Source organism: Xiphophorus couchianus, chromosome 15 (assembly GCF_001444195.1).
Source record: "Xiphophorus couchianus chromosome 15, X_couchianus-1.0, whole genome shotgun sequence".
In the NCBI taxonomy this organism is placed as follows: Eukaryota; Metazoa; Chordata; class Actinopteri; order Cyprinodontiformes; family Poeciliidae; genus Xiphophorus; species Xiphophorus couchianus.
Window position 1 is genome coordinate 5,102,756 of NC_040242.1, and position 17,049 is coordinate 5,119,804.

The 17,049-nt window shown below is 51.2% G+C and overlaps 2 protein-coding genes across 13 annotated transcripts; one reads left to right on the forward strand and one right to left on the reverse strand.

The window, feature by feature from the left end:
* The first annotated feature begins 726 nt into the window (after nt 1-726).
* nt5e (5'-nucleotidase, ecto (CD73)) lies at nt 727-5,539 on the forward strand. The gene is made up of 9 exons (XM_028040944.1): nt 727-1,327; nt 2,187-2,409; nt 2,534-2,722; nt 3,767-3,964; nt 4,055-4,209; nt 4,274-4,382; nt 4,478-4,627; nt 4,765-4,965; nt 5,039-5,539. The coding sequence occupies exons 1-9, from the start codon at nt 869-871 to the stop codon at nt 5,194-5,196; spliced, it is 1,842 nt and encodes a 613-aa protein (XP_027896745.1). The 5' UTR covers nt 727-868; the 3' UTR covers nt 5,197-5,539.
* A 209-nt stretch (nt 5,540-5,748) lies between these two features.
* On the reverse strand, nt 5,749-15,419 carry snx14 (sorting nexin 14). 12 transcript variants are annotated; one of them, XM_028040909.1, is made up of 28 exons: nt 15,012-15,414; nt 14,525-14,645; nt 14,384-14,457; nt 13,908-13,986; nt 13,798-13,841; nt 13,413-13,500; nt 13,214-13,298; nt 12,979-13,135; nt 12,735-12,810; nt 12,509-12,553; nt 12,331-12,408; nt 12,143-12,257; nt 11,915-12,070; nt 11,471-11,595; nt 11,065-11,123; nt 10,868-10,994; nt 9,995-10,178; nt 9,756-9,836; nt 9,575-9,675; nt 9,397-9,508; nt 9,202-9,242; nt 8,932-9,051; nt 7,835-7,958; nt 7,240-7,404; nt 7,030-7,125; nt 6,329-6,420; nt 6,197-6,253; nt 5,749-5,898 (listed from the first exon to the last, which is right to left on the reverse strand). In XM_028040909.1, exons 1-28 carry the CDS (start codon nt 15,140-15,142, stop codon nt 5,869-5,871), a joined length of 2,763 nt encoding a protein of 920 aa, XP_027896710.1. In that variant the 5' UTR covers nt 15,143-15,414; the 3' UTR covers nt 5,749-5,868. The 12 variants fall into 12 exon arrangements, 9 of the variants coding, with proteins under 9 accessions (XP_027896710.1, XP_027896709.1, XP_027896718.1 ...); XM_028040908.1 differs by having other exon boundaries at nt 9,756-9,839; XR_003598511.1 differs by lacking the exons at nt 5,749-5,898; nt 6,197-6,253 and having other exon boundaries at nt 6,332-6,420; nt 7,843-7,958; nt 9,756-9,839; nt 15,012-15,416.
* Nucleotides 15,420-17,049: the final 1,630 nt, after the last annotated feature.

Genomic DNA, 17,049 nt, shown 5'->3' on the forward strand with positions numbered 1-17,049 from the left:
AATAAACCAGAACCGACCCGTTAGAGCAGATTCTGCAGAGTCATGCAGGCTCGTTTTGATGAGGTTCAGTTCCAACATGTCGGAGATGTTACCATGACAACCAAGCTGTCAGCTGCGCTCCAGATGTTTTCCTTAACTTCCTGCTGGCTTCTGTCCAGAACCGACCCAGCAGAACCAGAACCGATGCAGAGTTCTGCTCCAGACCTTAAATCCTTCCTGGATGGTTGAGCAGACAGCGAGCCCTGCTGCCGATAGTCTACAGGAACCGCAGGGGGGCAGTGATGCATGCTGGGTAAATAGCTGCATTTATTAAAATAAACCATCAGAGGAAAACCCGGAGCGGATCAGGATTCCCTTTGCTCTGAAACCAAAAGCTGCTTCTCCTCTGATTCAGAGTTTCCAGCAGCTGCTGAAGGTTTCTGGGCTCCAGAAGCGGAACTAGAACCGACCCGCCCAAATGTCTTTAAAGCTTTAATGTGTCGACACGAAGCTTCAGTCTGAGATCAAACAGCAGGAAGTTTCAGCCTCTGTGGTCATCATCATCATCATCCTCCTCCCTGCTGGGATTTCCCATCATGCTCTCTGGTGGTTTTTTTGGTTTTGCACAGATTCGCATGAAAACAGTAAAAGTTTAGGAAAACGTGGAGCGGAATCTGGATCTGCTCCACGCCTGGAAACAAGCAGATAAAGTTACTTTCTGGGTCAGATGCTGTTTATTCTCTGGTTCTGGTTCTGTTGGGTCCAGCTGGGCTTGGACCTTTGACCCAACATCTGGCTCTCAGCAGCATAGAAATGTGTTAACAGATGCTGAAAAAACGGGGCCGAGACCAGAACCTTTCCCAGGAAGTTGGTCCGGGTTTGGGTCAGAATGTTTCGTGTTGCTGTGAGGTTCGACCGCGGCAGGAGGAAGAGGAGGAGGAGGAAGAGGAGGAGGAGGAGCAGCAGCGGATGTAAACAGCTCCGTTTCTTCTCCGGCTCAGTTTTACGCAGCGCGCAGATGGAGCACACCATCTTCCTCCTCCTCCTCATCCTCCTGCTCGGAACCGCGGTTCCGTCCGCGGCGGACTGGACTCTGGTTCTGCTCCACACCAACGACGTGCACGCGCGCGTGGAGGAGACCAGCGTGCACTCCATCAAGTGCGGCAGAGAGGAGAAATGCTACGGCGGCGTGGCGCGGAGAGCCACGGAGATCCGCCGGATCCGGAGCGAGGAGCCGAACGTTCTTCTGCTGGACGCCGGGGACCAGTTCCAGGGAACAGTTTGGTTCACTTTGTACAAGGGGGCCGAAGCGGCGCACTTCATGAACCGGCTGGGATACGACGCCATGGTAGGAACCCGCTAAAGTATGTCGGTCCAATCGGGTCTTTGACAGCAGAACCTGCAGATGACGCTATTTCTGCTTTTTCATATTTTCTAACGGTGAAACATCTGAAAAGTGTGGCATGTATTTAAATTCTGACTAAAGGTCTTCTGAGTTTATGTCTGAACATCTACAGAGGTAGATTCAGGTCTGGACATTGACTAGGCCATTCAGTCTATTTGTCTTTTTGTTGCTCAGCTTTCTGTCCTGAGGTCTTGAGGTTTTCCCCTCCAGGTTGCTGTTTCCAGCTGTTTCCTGTTGCTTAGTGCTGCTCTCTGCTCTTTCCTGTTTCACTCCTCAGCCAGCCCATTCTCACTCCCTACTCGTCATATATTTACGCATGGGATGGTCCGTCCTCGTCGCATATTGACGCGCAGGGTACCCCTTTTGCGTCAATATGTGACGCGAGGTGTTTTACCCTATGCCTTACCGTAATTTTTGCCGCATGGTCAGAAATTGTCCCAACTCGTCAATATATGACGAGTTGGGAGTGAGAATGTGTTGCCTCAGCAGGCCGCTTACAGAGTTTCTGCAAACACTTCAAGACACTCAAAGCACATCATTAAAATGTAAATGCAAAGGTAAATAAAATGGATGATAATATAAAATAAAAGTAAAGCAAATAAATGATAATAAAATATAAAATACTTCCAACAATAAATGTAAAGAATAGAATGACAGAAGCAGAGAGTTTTTTGTGACCCACCTGTGAGACCCTGTGTGAGCAGAACCATGAAAAGAGACTTTAAGAAAAGTGCTGGTTATTATTAAACATTAATATTTAAAGACCCTGATGTCCCTGATGTCCCTCTGGCGTCTCTCTCAGGTTTTTGGGAACCATGAGTTCGATAACGGCATCGATGGACTCATGAAGCCGTTCCTGCGGGACATCAACTGCTCCATCCTCAGCGCCAACATCCGACCCGACTCGACTCTGGCCTCCACCTTCGGCGCCGCCTTCCAGCCCTACAAGATCTTTGAGGTCGGAGGTCAGCGGGTCGGCGTTGTGGGATACACGTCACGGGAAACGCCGGCTCTATCCCAGCCTGGTAAGAAGCCCCGCTGCCATCTCCATGGCGACCGGGCCGGTTCTGTCCAGAGGTTCTGGTCCGGTTTGTGTCTGTCAGAGCAGGAAGTGGTCCAGGGCTGGTTTCACCTGTCTGTCTCCGTCAGGACCTCACCTGGAGTTCCTGGAAGAGGTCAGCACCCTGCAGCCCATCGTGGACAAGCTGAAGACGCTGGGGGTCAACAAGATCATCGCTCTGGGTCACTCCGGCATCGCCGTCGACCGCCTAATCGCCAGGAAGGTCCACGGCGTCGACGTGGTCATCGGCGGACACACCAACACCTTCCTTTACACAGGTAGGCTGCGTACACCTGTCACTGAGGCCCAGGCAGCCAATCAGAGAGCTGGATTCCTGCGACGTCCTGCTGTTTAAATCAACCAGATGTTTTCTCTCCAGTTCGTTCTGAGAGAAAAGCGGATCATGGTTCTGGATTATTAACAGTCTGGATTCTGCAGAATCCGTCCAGGTAAAACATCCAGAGCCTCCAGAACCACAGAGGTTCTGCAGAACCAGCAGTTATTCTCTGAACCAAAATGGATTCTGGAGATGTCTGATTCTTCTTCTCTGGTTTTATTGATCACTTCTTTTCTGTAACAATCATTTCCAGTTTAAAAACAAAAATCCAGAAAAATAATGAAATCTGAAACAAAGAGACGAAAACAAAAGTGTAACAAAGTGAGACTCCATTTTCTCTGATGACTTTGTTGCTTTTGTTCTGCATTTGTCCTTTTGAACCAGCAGAAAAAACACTTTATCAAACCAACATGTCTCATATTTTGTTGCAATTATTATACTTTTAACTGGAAATTCCACAGAAAAACCAACTGAATATTTTAAAAGTAGAAAATCTGGAACGAACTGTTCCAGAAAAGAAACACGTCTCAGATCTGGAAACGTTTTGCTACGTTTGTCCACAGAGCAGTTAGTGACGTTGGATTCGTGCTTTGAATGAATGAATGCAACGTTGGGACGTTTATTGTAACTTTCTTAGAACAATCAGCTCCATATTTGTTATTAAGTTCCTCCAAATTAATGTTTCCATTTTCGACCCGGTTTGATCTGCGTCCAGAACCAGAGGAACAGAACTGGGTTTGGACCCAGATCTGTGTCTCTGCGGAGAACAAAGCCTCTTTGTTCGTCTCGTTAATCTTCCAGGAACTTCATTTCCATTTCCACAGTCTGAGCATTCATGACCCAGAACCGACCCGGTCTGATAGATCTCGGTTCTGCTCACTCAGGGAAAATCTGGTTTTCTGATCAGATTGAACTTCACACATTTCAGCTCCGTCCAAACTGAAACGGGCCGTTGGTTGACCCCGGCGCCGACTCCTGTCTGCAGGTCAGCCTCCGTCCCTGGAGAGGCTGGAGGGCGACTATCCGATCATGGAGGTGTCGGAAGATGGCCGCCGCGTCCCGGTGGTCCAGGCCTACGCCTTTGGGAAATACCTGGGATTCCTCAAGGTCACTTTCGACGATGACGGGAATGTGGTGAGGTCGACTGGGAACCCCATCCTGCTGGACAGCAGCATCCAACAAGGTACGACGGCTACTTCCTGTCTGACCACACAGCTTCCTGGTGGGAAGGAAGACCTGCCCACTGGGAACGATGGGTTCTGATGGGTTACAGACGCGGCGGTTCTGGCCGAGGTGGAGGCCTGGAAGCAGAACCTGACCAGCTTCACGGCCCAGGTCGTGGGGAAGACGCTGGTGTTCCTGAACGCTTCGCAGTCCGCCTGCCGCTTCCACGAGTGCAACCTGGGGAACCTGATCTGCGACGCCATGGTGGGTCCGGGCCAGAGTCGCTTCTGGTTCCGGTTCTGCAGGCACTCATGTCTCTGTCTCCCAGGTGGACAACTACACCCGGTCCTTCGATGGTGAGCGGTGGAGCAACGTCAGCGCCTGCATCATGAACGGCGGCGGCATCCGCTCCTCTATCGACGAGCGCATCTACAACGGTAGGCCGGGCCGGTTCTGACCCCTATGCGTCCGATCCGAGCAGGTCTGACCCGTTTGGACCACTCAGAGGACCAGCTGTGGTTCTGTCCCGCAGGCTCCGTGACGCTGGAGGACCTGCTGACGGTTCTGCCGTTCGCAGGAACCTTTGACCGGGTCCAGCTGAAGGGATCCACGCTGCGCGCCGCCTTCGAGCACGGCGCCCATCGCTACGGCAGCAAGGCGGGGGAGTTCCTGCAGGTCTCGGGTAGGTCTGCGGCAAGACCGGTCCGGATGGGTCCCACTGGGCCAGGCGGGTTTAACTGGGTCCAGATGGGTCCGACTGGACAGGTAACACAGGTAGAAGTCTCCCTGACTGGTTCCCGCCTGCTGCGTGTCCTGCAGGCCTGCGTGTGGTTCTGGACGTGTCCCGGCCCGCGGGTCGCCGGGTCCGCAGTCTCAGCATCCTGTGCACCCAGTGTCGGGTTCCGCGCTACGACCCGGTCCGGGACGCGGCGGTGTACGCCGTGGTGCTGCCGTCCTACCTGGTGACGGGCGGAGACGGCTTCAACGTCATCAAGAACGGGATTCTGGAGCACAGCATCGGTGAGCCCAACCCACCCGTTCTGACACGGTTCTGTGGGTCTGACCCGGTTCTGACCCGATTCTGTTTCTCTAGGCCATCTGGACGTCTTGGTGCTGTCCAACTACATGAAGAAGAAGGGATGGCTCTATCCGGCCGTGGAGGGACGCATCACAGTCCTCAGCCGGGCCCCCGCCCCGCAGGCCACCCTGGCCTCACTGGGTTTACTGGTTCTGTTCGTGTTGAGCTGCTGAACCCCCAGCAGAGCCATCAGAACCACAGCAGGACTTTGATCCTCGTGTCTTAATAGAGTTAGTCAAACTGAACATGTTTTATCCTCCTGAACATTTCTGTCACAAAAACCCAAGGCTGCATTTCCTGTAGCAGCCATTGGCTGCAGCCCAGATGATCTGATTGGTTCCTGAAAGCAGCTGCTGGAGAAGAAAAGTGGAGCTCCTCTTCCTCCTCCTCTTCCTCTTTTCTTTTCTGGACGGATCTGAAGCGTCTTTACGTTTTTCTGGCTGAGAAAATGTTCCGATTGTAACTAAGCAACTGTAATTTTGTTTTAATTTAACTATTAAATGGACCAATCAGAGAGCAGGCTGGTGTCTTCAGTTGGTTGGATGTTGATGGTTGGTTGGTCCTACCAGGCGCCATCTTAAGCCCCGCCCACATTCAGATGTTTTCCTGTTTCTGCTGATCACTGGCTGAAATGTTCTGACCCGTTTTGGCCAGGCACTCTGACTGGACCGGACCAGAACCAAGCCGGACCGGATTGGACAGGAAGCAGACAGAAAGTGGCGAGCTGATGGGGAATAAATACGTTTATTAGACAGGAAGTGGAATGTCTGATGGTTGGGAGGCAGCAGGAGATCCTTGGTGTTGGTTCTGAGGTCCAGCCTCCGACCCGGTCCAACCCGGTCTGGTCACACAATGAACGGTTCCCTCGACCCCTGCTGAGGAGGAAACATCTGTGAGGTCAAAGGTCAGCAATGTTTCTTACTGTTTATCTTTAAACCTAAAGAAACCAGACCGGTTCTGTTTCAGAACCAGAAGCAAACAGTTCTTTAATTGAATTGGACCCGTTTAGTTAAAAAGTGTAGAATGGATCTCCTGAAACCAGTTCTGGTTCCATCATGGCGCAGGACAGTTTGATTCATTTGAACAGTTCTTTTCTACAGTGAACTGGTTCAGTGCCTGATGAAGATAGGAGCGAGGCGGTTCTGGAGGTTCTGCCCTCATGGGTCCCATTACCTGGTTCAGTTCAGGGAAAAGCTCCAGGATAGCGATGTCCAGCAGGACGTAGGTCATCTGAGGACAATCAGAGGACAATCAGGTCAGGGGCAGAGCCTCTGTTTACCTGCAGGGGGCGGAGCCTCTGTTTACCTGCTTGTTGAGCAGCGGCTGCTGCAGCGCCTGGAACAGCAGCTCGATCCCGTCTCTCTGACGCTCTTCCCCGATCAGCTTCACCACGGCGTCTGAAACCAAGCAGAGCGACCCGGTTCACCTACTGGTTCTGGTTCCGGTCCGGCAGCCCACTAGACCAGCTGAACACCTGGACCGGGACGGAACCAGCAGAGAGCTCATCAGAACCACCAAGAAGTTCTGGAGAACCGGTCCAGCTTAACGAGCCTAACGAGGCAGCCGGTAGTTAACGAGGTAGCCGGTAGTTAAGGAGGCAGCCGGTAGTTAACGAGGTAGCCGGTAGTTAAGGAGGCAGCTGGTAGTTAAGGAGGCAGCTGGTAGTTAAAGAGGTAGCCGGTAGTTAAAGAGGTAGCCGGTAGTTAGGGAGGCAGCCGGTAGTTAAGGAGGCAGCTTGTAGTTAAGGAGGTAGCCGGTAGTTAGGGAGGCAGCTTGTAGTTAAGGAGGTAGCCGGTAGTTAGGGAGGCAGCTGGTAGTTAAGGAGGTAGCGGTAGTTAAGGAGGCAGCTGGTAGTTAAAGAGGTAGCCGGTAGTTAAAGAGGTAGCCGGTAGTTAGGGAGGCAGCCGGTAGTTAAGGAGGCAGCTTGTAGTTAAGGAGGTAGCCGGTAGTTAGGGAGGCAGCTGGTAGTTAAGGAGGTAGCCGGTAGTTAACGAGGTGACACTGACCTGGCAGGTAGCTCATCATCTGGTCAAACGTCTGCTTGGCTCTCTGAAGTTTCTCCTCTGGACTTCGCTCCTGGTGGTTCTCACAGAAAACGGCATCTGGACCCAGAAACACAAGCAGGAGGTTCTGGTTCAACCGGGTCAGAACCAGCAGCACTGCATCCAGAGACGGACCAGAGGTTCTGGTACCTATAAGGTTCTGATTTCTTGTACCTCTGAGCTGCGTGATGAGCGACACCAGCCGGTGCTCCTGCAGAACCGCCTCCAATTTGGACCGCAGGTACCGGTCCATGTAGGCCTCCAGAGAGTTCTTAAACAGAATCCGGCCGGCTGCCAAGACGTGGTGCAGCCAGTCCGGAACCCGGAACAGAACGCGACCTGCAACAGAACCACAGCGTGGAATCAGTCCAGAACCGGCAGCAGCACCGGCCTCCTTCCGCTGCCCAGGCTGGATCGGCACCGCCCCCTGCTGGTACGCCTTCCAGGACTGATCTGAGATCAGAACCAGAACCTGCAGAACTCGGTGGGAATCTGAGGACGCGTCTGTCATTTTAAAGGTTCTGTCTGAGTTCTGTTTCAGAAACGTATTTCAATCTCAGGTTTCACCTTAACCTTTGACCCCAGGCTCTCACTCAGATCTACACCAACACCTTCATGTTGCCTAGCAACAGCTCCAGCCAATAGAATTGCAAGATTTCAAAAGTTTTCTGTCATTTTGAGCCTGAAACCAGTTAGGCTTGAGACGGTTCTGGAGCCGTCCCGGTTCCAAAGCCATGTTGTCCCTGTCGCCCCTGGTTACCGGACTCACCAACATACATCAGGTAGTCGTACATGCCGTCCACGGCCACGACCTCCAGGAAGCAATTAGAGTTGTGTTTCCGCTCCGGAGCGTCGGAGAGGTTGGCGTTGTTCCGGAACAGGTCGTTGAAGAGCTGCAGGACACAACAGACGTCAGAGTCATGTGACCTGCTCAACATGGCCGCCACCCCGAGGAGAACTGAAACTACAGGGTTTTCCCCAGTGTATTTACTAGACCCCCTGCCAGGCAGCAGATTGAACTCATCCTGCAGGACCGGTCCAAGGCTGCATGAGGCCTGGAGCAGAATCTGACCTAGGGGCCCCTCTTGCTGCTAAAACCATCAGCACCTCTAACAGTTTCTGTGTTGGATTTAATCTGGGAGAGAGACAGTAGATTAACTGGCCAACCTGAAAACAATCAGTTATAATTACAGTTTATTCATTTGCTCAAACTCAAAGATTCAACTCGCAGCATCAGACTGTTGCTATGGTAACAAAACAATCTAACTATGAATATTGTTCTTTGAACTTTTACAAAGTAAACTTGCCAGCTCCTTAAAATCTTACATTTAAATGTTAAACAATTTTAAATATTTTAATCTATTTATGCTGAAACCATCAAATCAAATTTAGCAGCATTGCTAATCTCAATAAATAAATGTTACATTTATGTATCTGTGTTAAAATATGATCATTTATGGCCCCTCAAGCCCTGGGGGCCCGATGGAGCCGCTGACTTCATTTGGATTAAACAAAAGTGCAAATAATTGATATTCATCTTAATTGTATTTTTTGATTTGTTGTTTTTCAGACTAGTTGTTGGTTTAAATATCGTTTCACTGGAGATGTTTTCCTGTAACATTTAATTACCCAGTAATATTTTTACATTTCCTGCCTAATTAACATCTTTTACTACAAAAACAGGGCGGACGCCTCAGCAGGTTTACTGGGGGAAACTCTGGGTTAACACTTCACTTCCTGTTTTCAGCCAGGTTTTAATCCAACAGCTCGAAGGAGATCTGGGGACATCGCACGGTAGAGTACAAGTCAATGCGTAGACATGGTTACCATGGCAACCTGTTCTGACAGGAAGTGAGTTGTTTTTACCTTCTTGTTGTTCTCTGCAGACGGGCTGAGGACGGTGAGTTCTGGTCGGCTCGGTTTGGGTTTGGGTGACTCGCAGGAGTTGAAGAAGGACTGGATGAAGGGCTCCAGGTTCTGTCCTTTCTGGGAAACACACAGGGACATCAGAACCAAAACCAGAACCAGGACCTGCCTAAGACAGGCAGGAAATAAAAGTTCCAGACAGGAAGTAAAGGCTTCCAAGCAGGAAATGGAAACAGGAAGGACTGAAATATTCCTGCAGCAGGAACTCACCTCCTTCATCAGCTTCCCAGGAACAGACTTAAAGATTTTCCCTGGAAAACAAACGAAACAGTGAATGACGGAAAACTTGGGTTCAGATTCAGAGAAACTTCCTGTGGTCAGAAACCTCAGACCAGAGACCACTGGGTTTGTGAGCTCAGGAAGGAAACTCCCACCAGAAGCGGACCTGTCCGGAGCAGAACCCACCCAGGTTGACGTCTGGCAGCATCTTGTCCAGGAACTGGGACTCCAGGCTGAAGGGAGACAGGAAGTCGGCCAGCAGCTGACTGTTGCTGAGCTCAGGGAGCAGCAGCAGCCTCTGCACACAATGCAGCGGGTCAGACCGGAACCACAGGTTCTGGAAGGTTCTGGAGGTCAAACTCACCCGTAAATATTCCTCAAACTCTTCCCGCTTCGATTCCAGGAATTCGTAGTTCTTTGGTCCGATGAGCCGCTTCGATGGAAGCTGAACATCCGAGAAGGTTCCTGAAACAAGAAGACCTTTAGGAAAGAGGTTCTGGTCCGATTGGGAGGTTCTGGTACAGTCAGTATTATGGGATGGTTACCATGGAACTCTGTGAGTTTGGACTCCAGAACGTAGAACTCCAGGTACCGCCTGCAAACCGTCCAGGACTCGGGGTCGTGACCTGCTGAGGAGAAACAGGAAGTTTGTAGTGTAGCTGTAGTAATAACTGTGGCCACCGGGGGGCGCGGCCGCTGTCCGAACACTTAACTTTTAAATGATTTAAATATTTCATGAACCGTCGACCCGAAACTGCTGGTTCTGGTTCTGATTTCGGCTCACCATCCCGGCGGTCGTTCCTCTTCACATCGATGACAAAGACTGGAACCTTCTCCCGCTTGGCCTCGTCTTCGCAGAAATCGATGAACGGTAGCGAGACGCTCCAGGCCGACAGGAGCCTCTGGGGAGGCACCGCCAGCGGCTCGGCCGGCCCGTCGTCCTCCAGAACCACCGTGGCCTCCTCCACCTGCAGGACCGGGTCAGAGCCGGGTCAGAGCCGGATCAGAGCCGGGGGCATCATGTATGAAATACTGCGCAGTTTTCACTCTAAAACTTGGCGTACGGACAAATTTAGAAAAGTGCGGCGCAGAAGAAAAGTCGGATATGAAGCCGTTCGCTCAGACCTGTTCACCTTTCCTTCATTCATCACAATTTAGACACAGAGCAGCTGCTGCTCCGCCTGTCGCCTCCACAAATACATCTTAATGTAAATGAGTAGAAATACAGGAGGTCTGCCGCCACGGGAAGCAGTAACCATGGCAACGGTAAGGATCTATAACAATAATAATTATAGATTTTATTTTAAAGGTGCTTTCAGGGCACAAAAATAATAAAGAGAAATTTCTAATTAAATCCTAAAGATCTCAGAGCTGACGCTGTTTGAGCAGCAGAGCGTTAAAGACCCAGAGAGTCTCTGAGTGGGAATGTGGATCTAAATAACTGAATGTGGATCTAAATAACTGAATGTGGATTCAGTGGATTTAGTGACTTTTGACTCTTTCTAGTTTGATATTGTTCACAGATAAAGTCTGCGTTACTTTTAGTTTATGTATATTTACGCAAACGTTCATATTTACATGCCGACTTGTAAAATATGGCGCCGCACATCTGGTGTGCGTCCGCCGATTCATACATGAGGTCATTTCCGGGTCTCACCGAGTCGTCGTCCGGGTCGGCGCCGGCTGGCAGCAGGCCGCCCTCCATGGTGGAGCTCCGGAACACGCCTTTGATCCGGTTCCCGATCCGGCTGATGCCGAACGCCTCGCCCCGTCGGGACAGATTCCTGGAGGGCAGAGACAGTGAGAACTGGGCCGCCGGTACTAGAACCAGGTCGGTACCAGGCGGCTCCTGACCTGTTGATCCTCGCGTTCCGGGTTGGCGACTCGGATCCTCTCAGCAGGTGTCTGAAGTACTGAGAGCCAGAAGAAAACAAACCGGGTCAGAACCAGCCCAATGGCGCCGCTGGGAAAGTTTTCACTCCCAGGATGCTTCAGGCCGGGTGCGGGGTCTGGACTGGCCTAGTCAAAGCCCAGATTCGGGTCGATCCGGGTCAGCCCGAATCAAACTAAAACATGGTTTGAATACTTTAGTTCCATCCTCAGGTTTGATCCGGTTCAGCGTTCCGGAAACTGGAATGCTGATGGAAAGTTGAGAGGAAGGAAAACCTGCGGCAGAAAGCCCAGGTTGCTTGACAGGGGGAGTTTTTCCTTCCCCACAACCTTCCATTAGCGAGTTGGAACCGGGCCGAGCGGGCCTCACCTCGTCGCTGTGGCAGAACATGGGCGTGAAAACGTCCTCCAGCAGGGACAGAACCAGTTCGTAGGCCTGGAACAGGAAGGGCTTCCTCTGCAGCGCCACCACCTGGCTGTAGGGCGCCACCGCCACTGCAACGCAGCACAGGGTCCGATTAGAGGTTCTGGTGGTTCTGGGTTCGCTTGAAAACAATTTAAATTGATGTGTTTTTTGTTTTCCTGTTAGTGACTTTAATAATTTAAATCTTTGATTTACTAACTTTGTGTTTATTATCAGTTTTATGGATGTTTGATTCTTCATGTAGAAACTGATTGGATTATTGATAAAGTTATTGATGATGTTGGGATAATTTCGATCCAATAATTGATCCAGTTGATAATCTGTTCTCATCTTTAGTGTCCTGCAAGGTTCTACAGAACCAGAACCTCAGCAGGTTATGGTTGTGCTCACCGCTCCGGATCCCCTCCACCACAGCCGGGTCGAAGCGGATCTTGTCGGCGCTGTCGTCCCGGCAGAAGGTCTGATAGATGTGCAGAACCTCTGCATGCAGCCGCCGCAGCTCCGGGTCGCTCAGGTCCGGACTCAGGATCCGCTCGTTGAACTCTTCTGCAACACAGAGGTTCCGACCCATCAAACCGGACCTCGGAACCGGGCCGGGCCGAGCGTTTAGGGCCTTACCCGCGGCCAGGCAGAACTGCAGGACGTGAACGGCTCCTTCCTGCTTCAGGAAGTTCAGGAAGCGGAACAGCAGATCCTGCTGGCTCCGGATCGCCTTCAGCTGCAGCTGCAGAACCTGCAACACAGAGGGGCCGGTTCTGGAACGGTTCTGACCCGGTTTTGGCCCAGCTCTGGCCCAGTCCACTCACCGACGGCCTCCTGCTGCTGCTGCTGTATCTCTGCAGGAAGGGAACCAACGGCGACGGCGGCTCGGCGGCGGCTTCTGGCTGCAGAGGAGAACAGCCAATCAGAGCACAGCTGCAGCAGCAGCCAATCAGAGCGCAGCTGCAGCAGCAGCCTGTGTTCCTACGGCGGAGCTCCACCTACCGGAGTGTGGTCCACGAAGAGCAGCACCATCAGGTTCACCGTGTCCTGAAACACAAACAAACGTTTCCAACTCAGTTCTGTTCCTGAACCGCTTTGCAGTCGGATGTTTTAAACGGGTCGGCGGATTCCTGAAGCCATGTTTGGTTCTGCATCGTTGGCAGAAACCCGAGGGAGGTTCGGTCCGGTGGGCCCGGTTCTGATCAATCGATAACGGCAGGCTGCTCACCGGGTTGGCCATGAAGTCCATGGTGGGCAGGAAGACGGATCCGGCCATCACCTCCCGCAGCAGCAGAGCCAGAGACCTGGACAGGATTGAAACAGAACCACAGGTCGGAACCAGACAGAACCGCAGCTCACCGGTTTTACTGGGCTCGGTACCGCAGAAGGAGGACCGGTACCGACCGACCGGCCTCCTTCTCCTCTCCCATATGACCCATCTGGTTCCTGCAGACCTGACCCGGTCTCGGTACCTGCAGTCGGTGGTTTTGGGCGGCATCAGGTAGGGCAGCAGTGTGTCGGTCAGCGTCCGCAGGTAGCGCAGCTCCTCCCTGCGGCCGCGCATCGCGGCGTGCAGCCCGGCGCCGTACCCATCCAGAGCGGCCCGCTGCAGGTCCTCCCACCGCTTCGCTGCACACAGGACACGGAGGTGAGCCGACCGGGCCTTCCTGTTCCTACGGCTACAGTTACTATGGCGACAGACCCTACATCCGGCTCGAGCCTTGGCGATGACTTCCAGGTGCTTCATGGCGACTTTCATCACTTTATCAGCAAACACGGCTGGGAGGTCGACCTGCAAGCAGCCGGAACGTTACCCAGAGTTCTCCACTCCCAATATGGCCGCCACTCATTCCCCGACAGGAGTGGCGGCCCAAGCTCTGAGCAGGTCCGGTTCTGACCCGGTTACCTTCTGGGCTCTGCGGATCAGCACCGAGGAGAAGAAGCGGAAGGTGGTTCTGACTTCATCCAGCCAGGCGTCATCCTCAGTGATGTCCCTGCAAGAGGAGGACAGACGTCAGGACGCCGTTCAGCTGCTGCAGCCCCCTGGTAGCCGCCCCCTGGTGGTAGCCGCCCCCTGGTAGCCGTCCCCTGCTGGTAGCCGCCCCCTGGTGGTAGCCACCCCCTGCTGGTAGCCGCCCCCTGCTGGTAGCCGTCCCCTGCTGGTAGCCACCCCCTGGTGGTAGCCACCCCCTGCTGGTAGCCGCCCCCTGGTGGTAGCCGTCCCCTGGTGGTAGCCGCCCCCTGGTAGCCGCCCCCTGCTGGTAGCCACCTCCACCCTGCTGGTCGCTCACCTGTACCAGGGATACACGAACTTCTCCAGGACCAGCTCGAACACCTGCAGAAGGGCGGCACAATTCAGAGACATGTCTGCATGTTTGGGTCAGAACCGAGCTGGACTGACCTCTGCCACAGACGCATCCACCTTGGAGTGAACCCTCAGGTCCAACCAGGGCTGCTGGTTCTCCAGGAGCAGTCCAGGCCTGCAGGACACGGACAGAACCTCAGGACCTTCCAGAACCTTCCTCTGGGTTCTCACACACAGAGGAAGGCCCGGCTGAGGTCTGAACTCTCTGATACCCCGAAATATAATCTAGGCCTTCAGGAAGCATCATCTTGTGGGAAAAACTGGAGGAAAAACTGCCACAGACCTGAGGTCAAAGTTCAGCCTCCAGCCAGAGATATTATGGGATGGTTTAGATCAGGTTCAAGGGTAGAATGGCCTAGTCAAAGAACAGACCTGAATGCAGCTGAGAATCTGTTTTCAGATCTTTTATGTTGTACAAAAAAAACTCCATTAAAGTAAATAGTTTTGGGGGTAAATAGTTTTGGGGGTAAATAATTTATGTTTGTGAATATTTGAGGTTCTGCAGAACAAACCGGTGGCGCTGGCATCGGGTCGTGCCGCAGACGGCGCAGCTGTGGCCCAGAGGGAACAGTTCCGGATCCTGCCGCTGTTGGACACAGAGAGCATCAGACCCGGCGCTGGGAGGTTCCGGTATCGTGCTGAACCGGGCCTACCTTGGCTCTGGGCTTCACGGGGAAGAAGACGTTAGGCAGCAGTGAGTCAGGTCCAAGAGAGAAGTAGAAGGTGACGAACCCGGCCAGCAGCGACCAGAACATCAGGAAAACGTGGAGGAACCTGGAGACGGAACCAGAACCGGATCAGGACAGAAGGCGGAACCGAGTCAGAACCGGGCCCGATTATTGGTTCCAGGAAGTTTCAGTAACTGTTGAAAGTCAGCTGGAAGATCTGGGCCGTTTCTGTTTGACAGTGGGCCGCAGATGGCCCCCTCACCTCAGCTTGGACACCGCAGTTAGACAGTAATGACGTCACCTCTGTACTGAACTCGTACCCGTTTACCTGAACGGAACTTCCGGATCACAGGAAACAGAACTATCCAGAACTCTGAGGCTCTGGCCCACATTTAGCCCAGAGAGGTTCTAAAGCAGCAGAACCGGGTCAGACATCACGTGACCCGCCGCTCTTCCTCCTCCTCTTCCTCACCTGTGGAGCAGCACCGTGAGGCCCAGCAGAACCAGCAGCAGGCAACAGGACAGCGGGTACTGCCGCCCCGCTTCCCGCAGCACCTTCACGCCCCTAACCAGAACCTCCATGTAGCGCCTCCAACTCGCCATCCCGCCCGGAACCGCGGCTCTAAGCAGCCATGTTCTGAAAGAGCTCGGTTCGGCTGAAGACTGTCGCGACAAGAACTTCCAGCGGAACCGAGGAGTTCCTTTATTAACTAGAACCCATCCGGTCCAGAAACAGCCCGTTACCCGTCCCGGTTCCTGTTCCGGTCCCCCAGCAGCTTTGACCCGGTGTTTAGTTCTGGTCGGACAATTTTCTAAAAGTCCAAACCGACTTCCTGGGCAGGACGGCTTTAATCCGGCCCCGGGTTGCCAGGTCCGACATAAACCCGGAATAACTGTGTTACTACACGGCCAGCCTGCTGATTCAGAGATCATAAAGGTGTTATTAAATATTAATATTATTTTCAGTCATAATCAATTACTTAACACTGAAATATTTAAATTACATCCCATCTATAAGCTGTTAAATGAGCTGAGCTGCCTTCACTTCAGAACTTATATCCTACCAGTTCGTGTGTAGCGGTGGGGAAACTCATGGCCTTCATGCTGTCTAATTCAGCTCAGCGCTCTACTCCTCCTATGAAGTGTGGACTCAGTCAAAGTCACATCAGGGTTCAGAATTGGGACAGAAATCCACATCCAAAATGGCGGACTGGTCACTGTTTAGCATCCTGCTGCTGAAAAGTACAACTACAACAAAACAGATTATTTTAAATGTACAGTAAAGGTATTTCTGCTGGAGGTATTTGTTGAGATATATTTAAATTTCATGTCTCATTTAATTTATTCCTCCTACAATTGATGGAGATATATAGATGTTAGTTGTAATATATAAAGGTCTTGTTTATGTCATTTAATTAGCTCTACATCCTTAAGAAAATGAAAAATTAATAAATAAAGACTTTGTGCTATTCTGATTTAGTAAATTATATTAGTTGTGTTACCACCCCCGGGCCACTAGAGGCAAACCCAAAAAGATGCGACTAAGAAGCAGGTTTAGAAGTAAACAGAAAGCCACAGAATTTGTTAAAAACTGTGAGCTGAAGTAAATAAAAGAGAGAAGTTCAAAGACATGCCGAGAGTTCAACTTCTTCCTAAAGGTGAAGATATATCACAGATATAAAAAGAAAATAAAAACGGGAGATCGGGAATAATATAAGAAATAGCGCCCCCTTCACTTCCGGAGTGCAATGGTCCCATTTCCAAATAAGGTCTGAGACTGACAGTGGTCCGTCCGTACCTTCCTGTTTGCTGCAGCGAGGTCCTTCTCCCTTTAACCGTCAACATGAACGAAGGAGAGGATTGGCACAGAGCACAGCACCAACGATGGATCCCTGACGCGATCTGGCAACCCATGACCCAACCATCGCCGCTTCCTGTTTGCTGGTCGATCATCTGATGATTATTTACAGTTTAAACCGACAGGTGGCTGGAGCGGCCGCAGGTAGAAGCAGTACTGCACTGCAACATACTAAAAGGTATTTAATTAACAAACTACTTTAATATTTCAAATTACATCAGACAAAATGCAAAGTTATGTGCAAATCCAAAAGAGAAAAGTAAAAACAAGAGGAAAAACATTTTACAAATAAAACGAATCAAACCGATACTGACAGAAATACTGCTGCGGTTTGAATGTTGTGTACAAAACACGATTTAATTAGAAAATCTACTTTTTTATTTGCTCCTTGCTTAAATATTTCCAACCTCGTCTTAAACTATTTTAAAGAGACATTTAAAATGTTTAAAACTTTGTGTCTTAGAAGATTTACGAAAAATGTTTTTCAGTGGTTAACAGCATTAATACAACCTTATGTCTAATTTTCAAAATCTTTCTAATTATTTTCCTTCAGAAAACTTAAAACGTATATTTGAAGGCCTGAATTTTCAAAAGCTATTGATTATTTTTTTTTGTTCTGTTTTTGTGGAAATCTGTGAAATTATAACTTTGC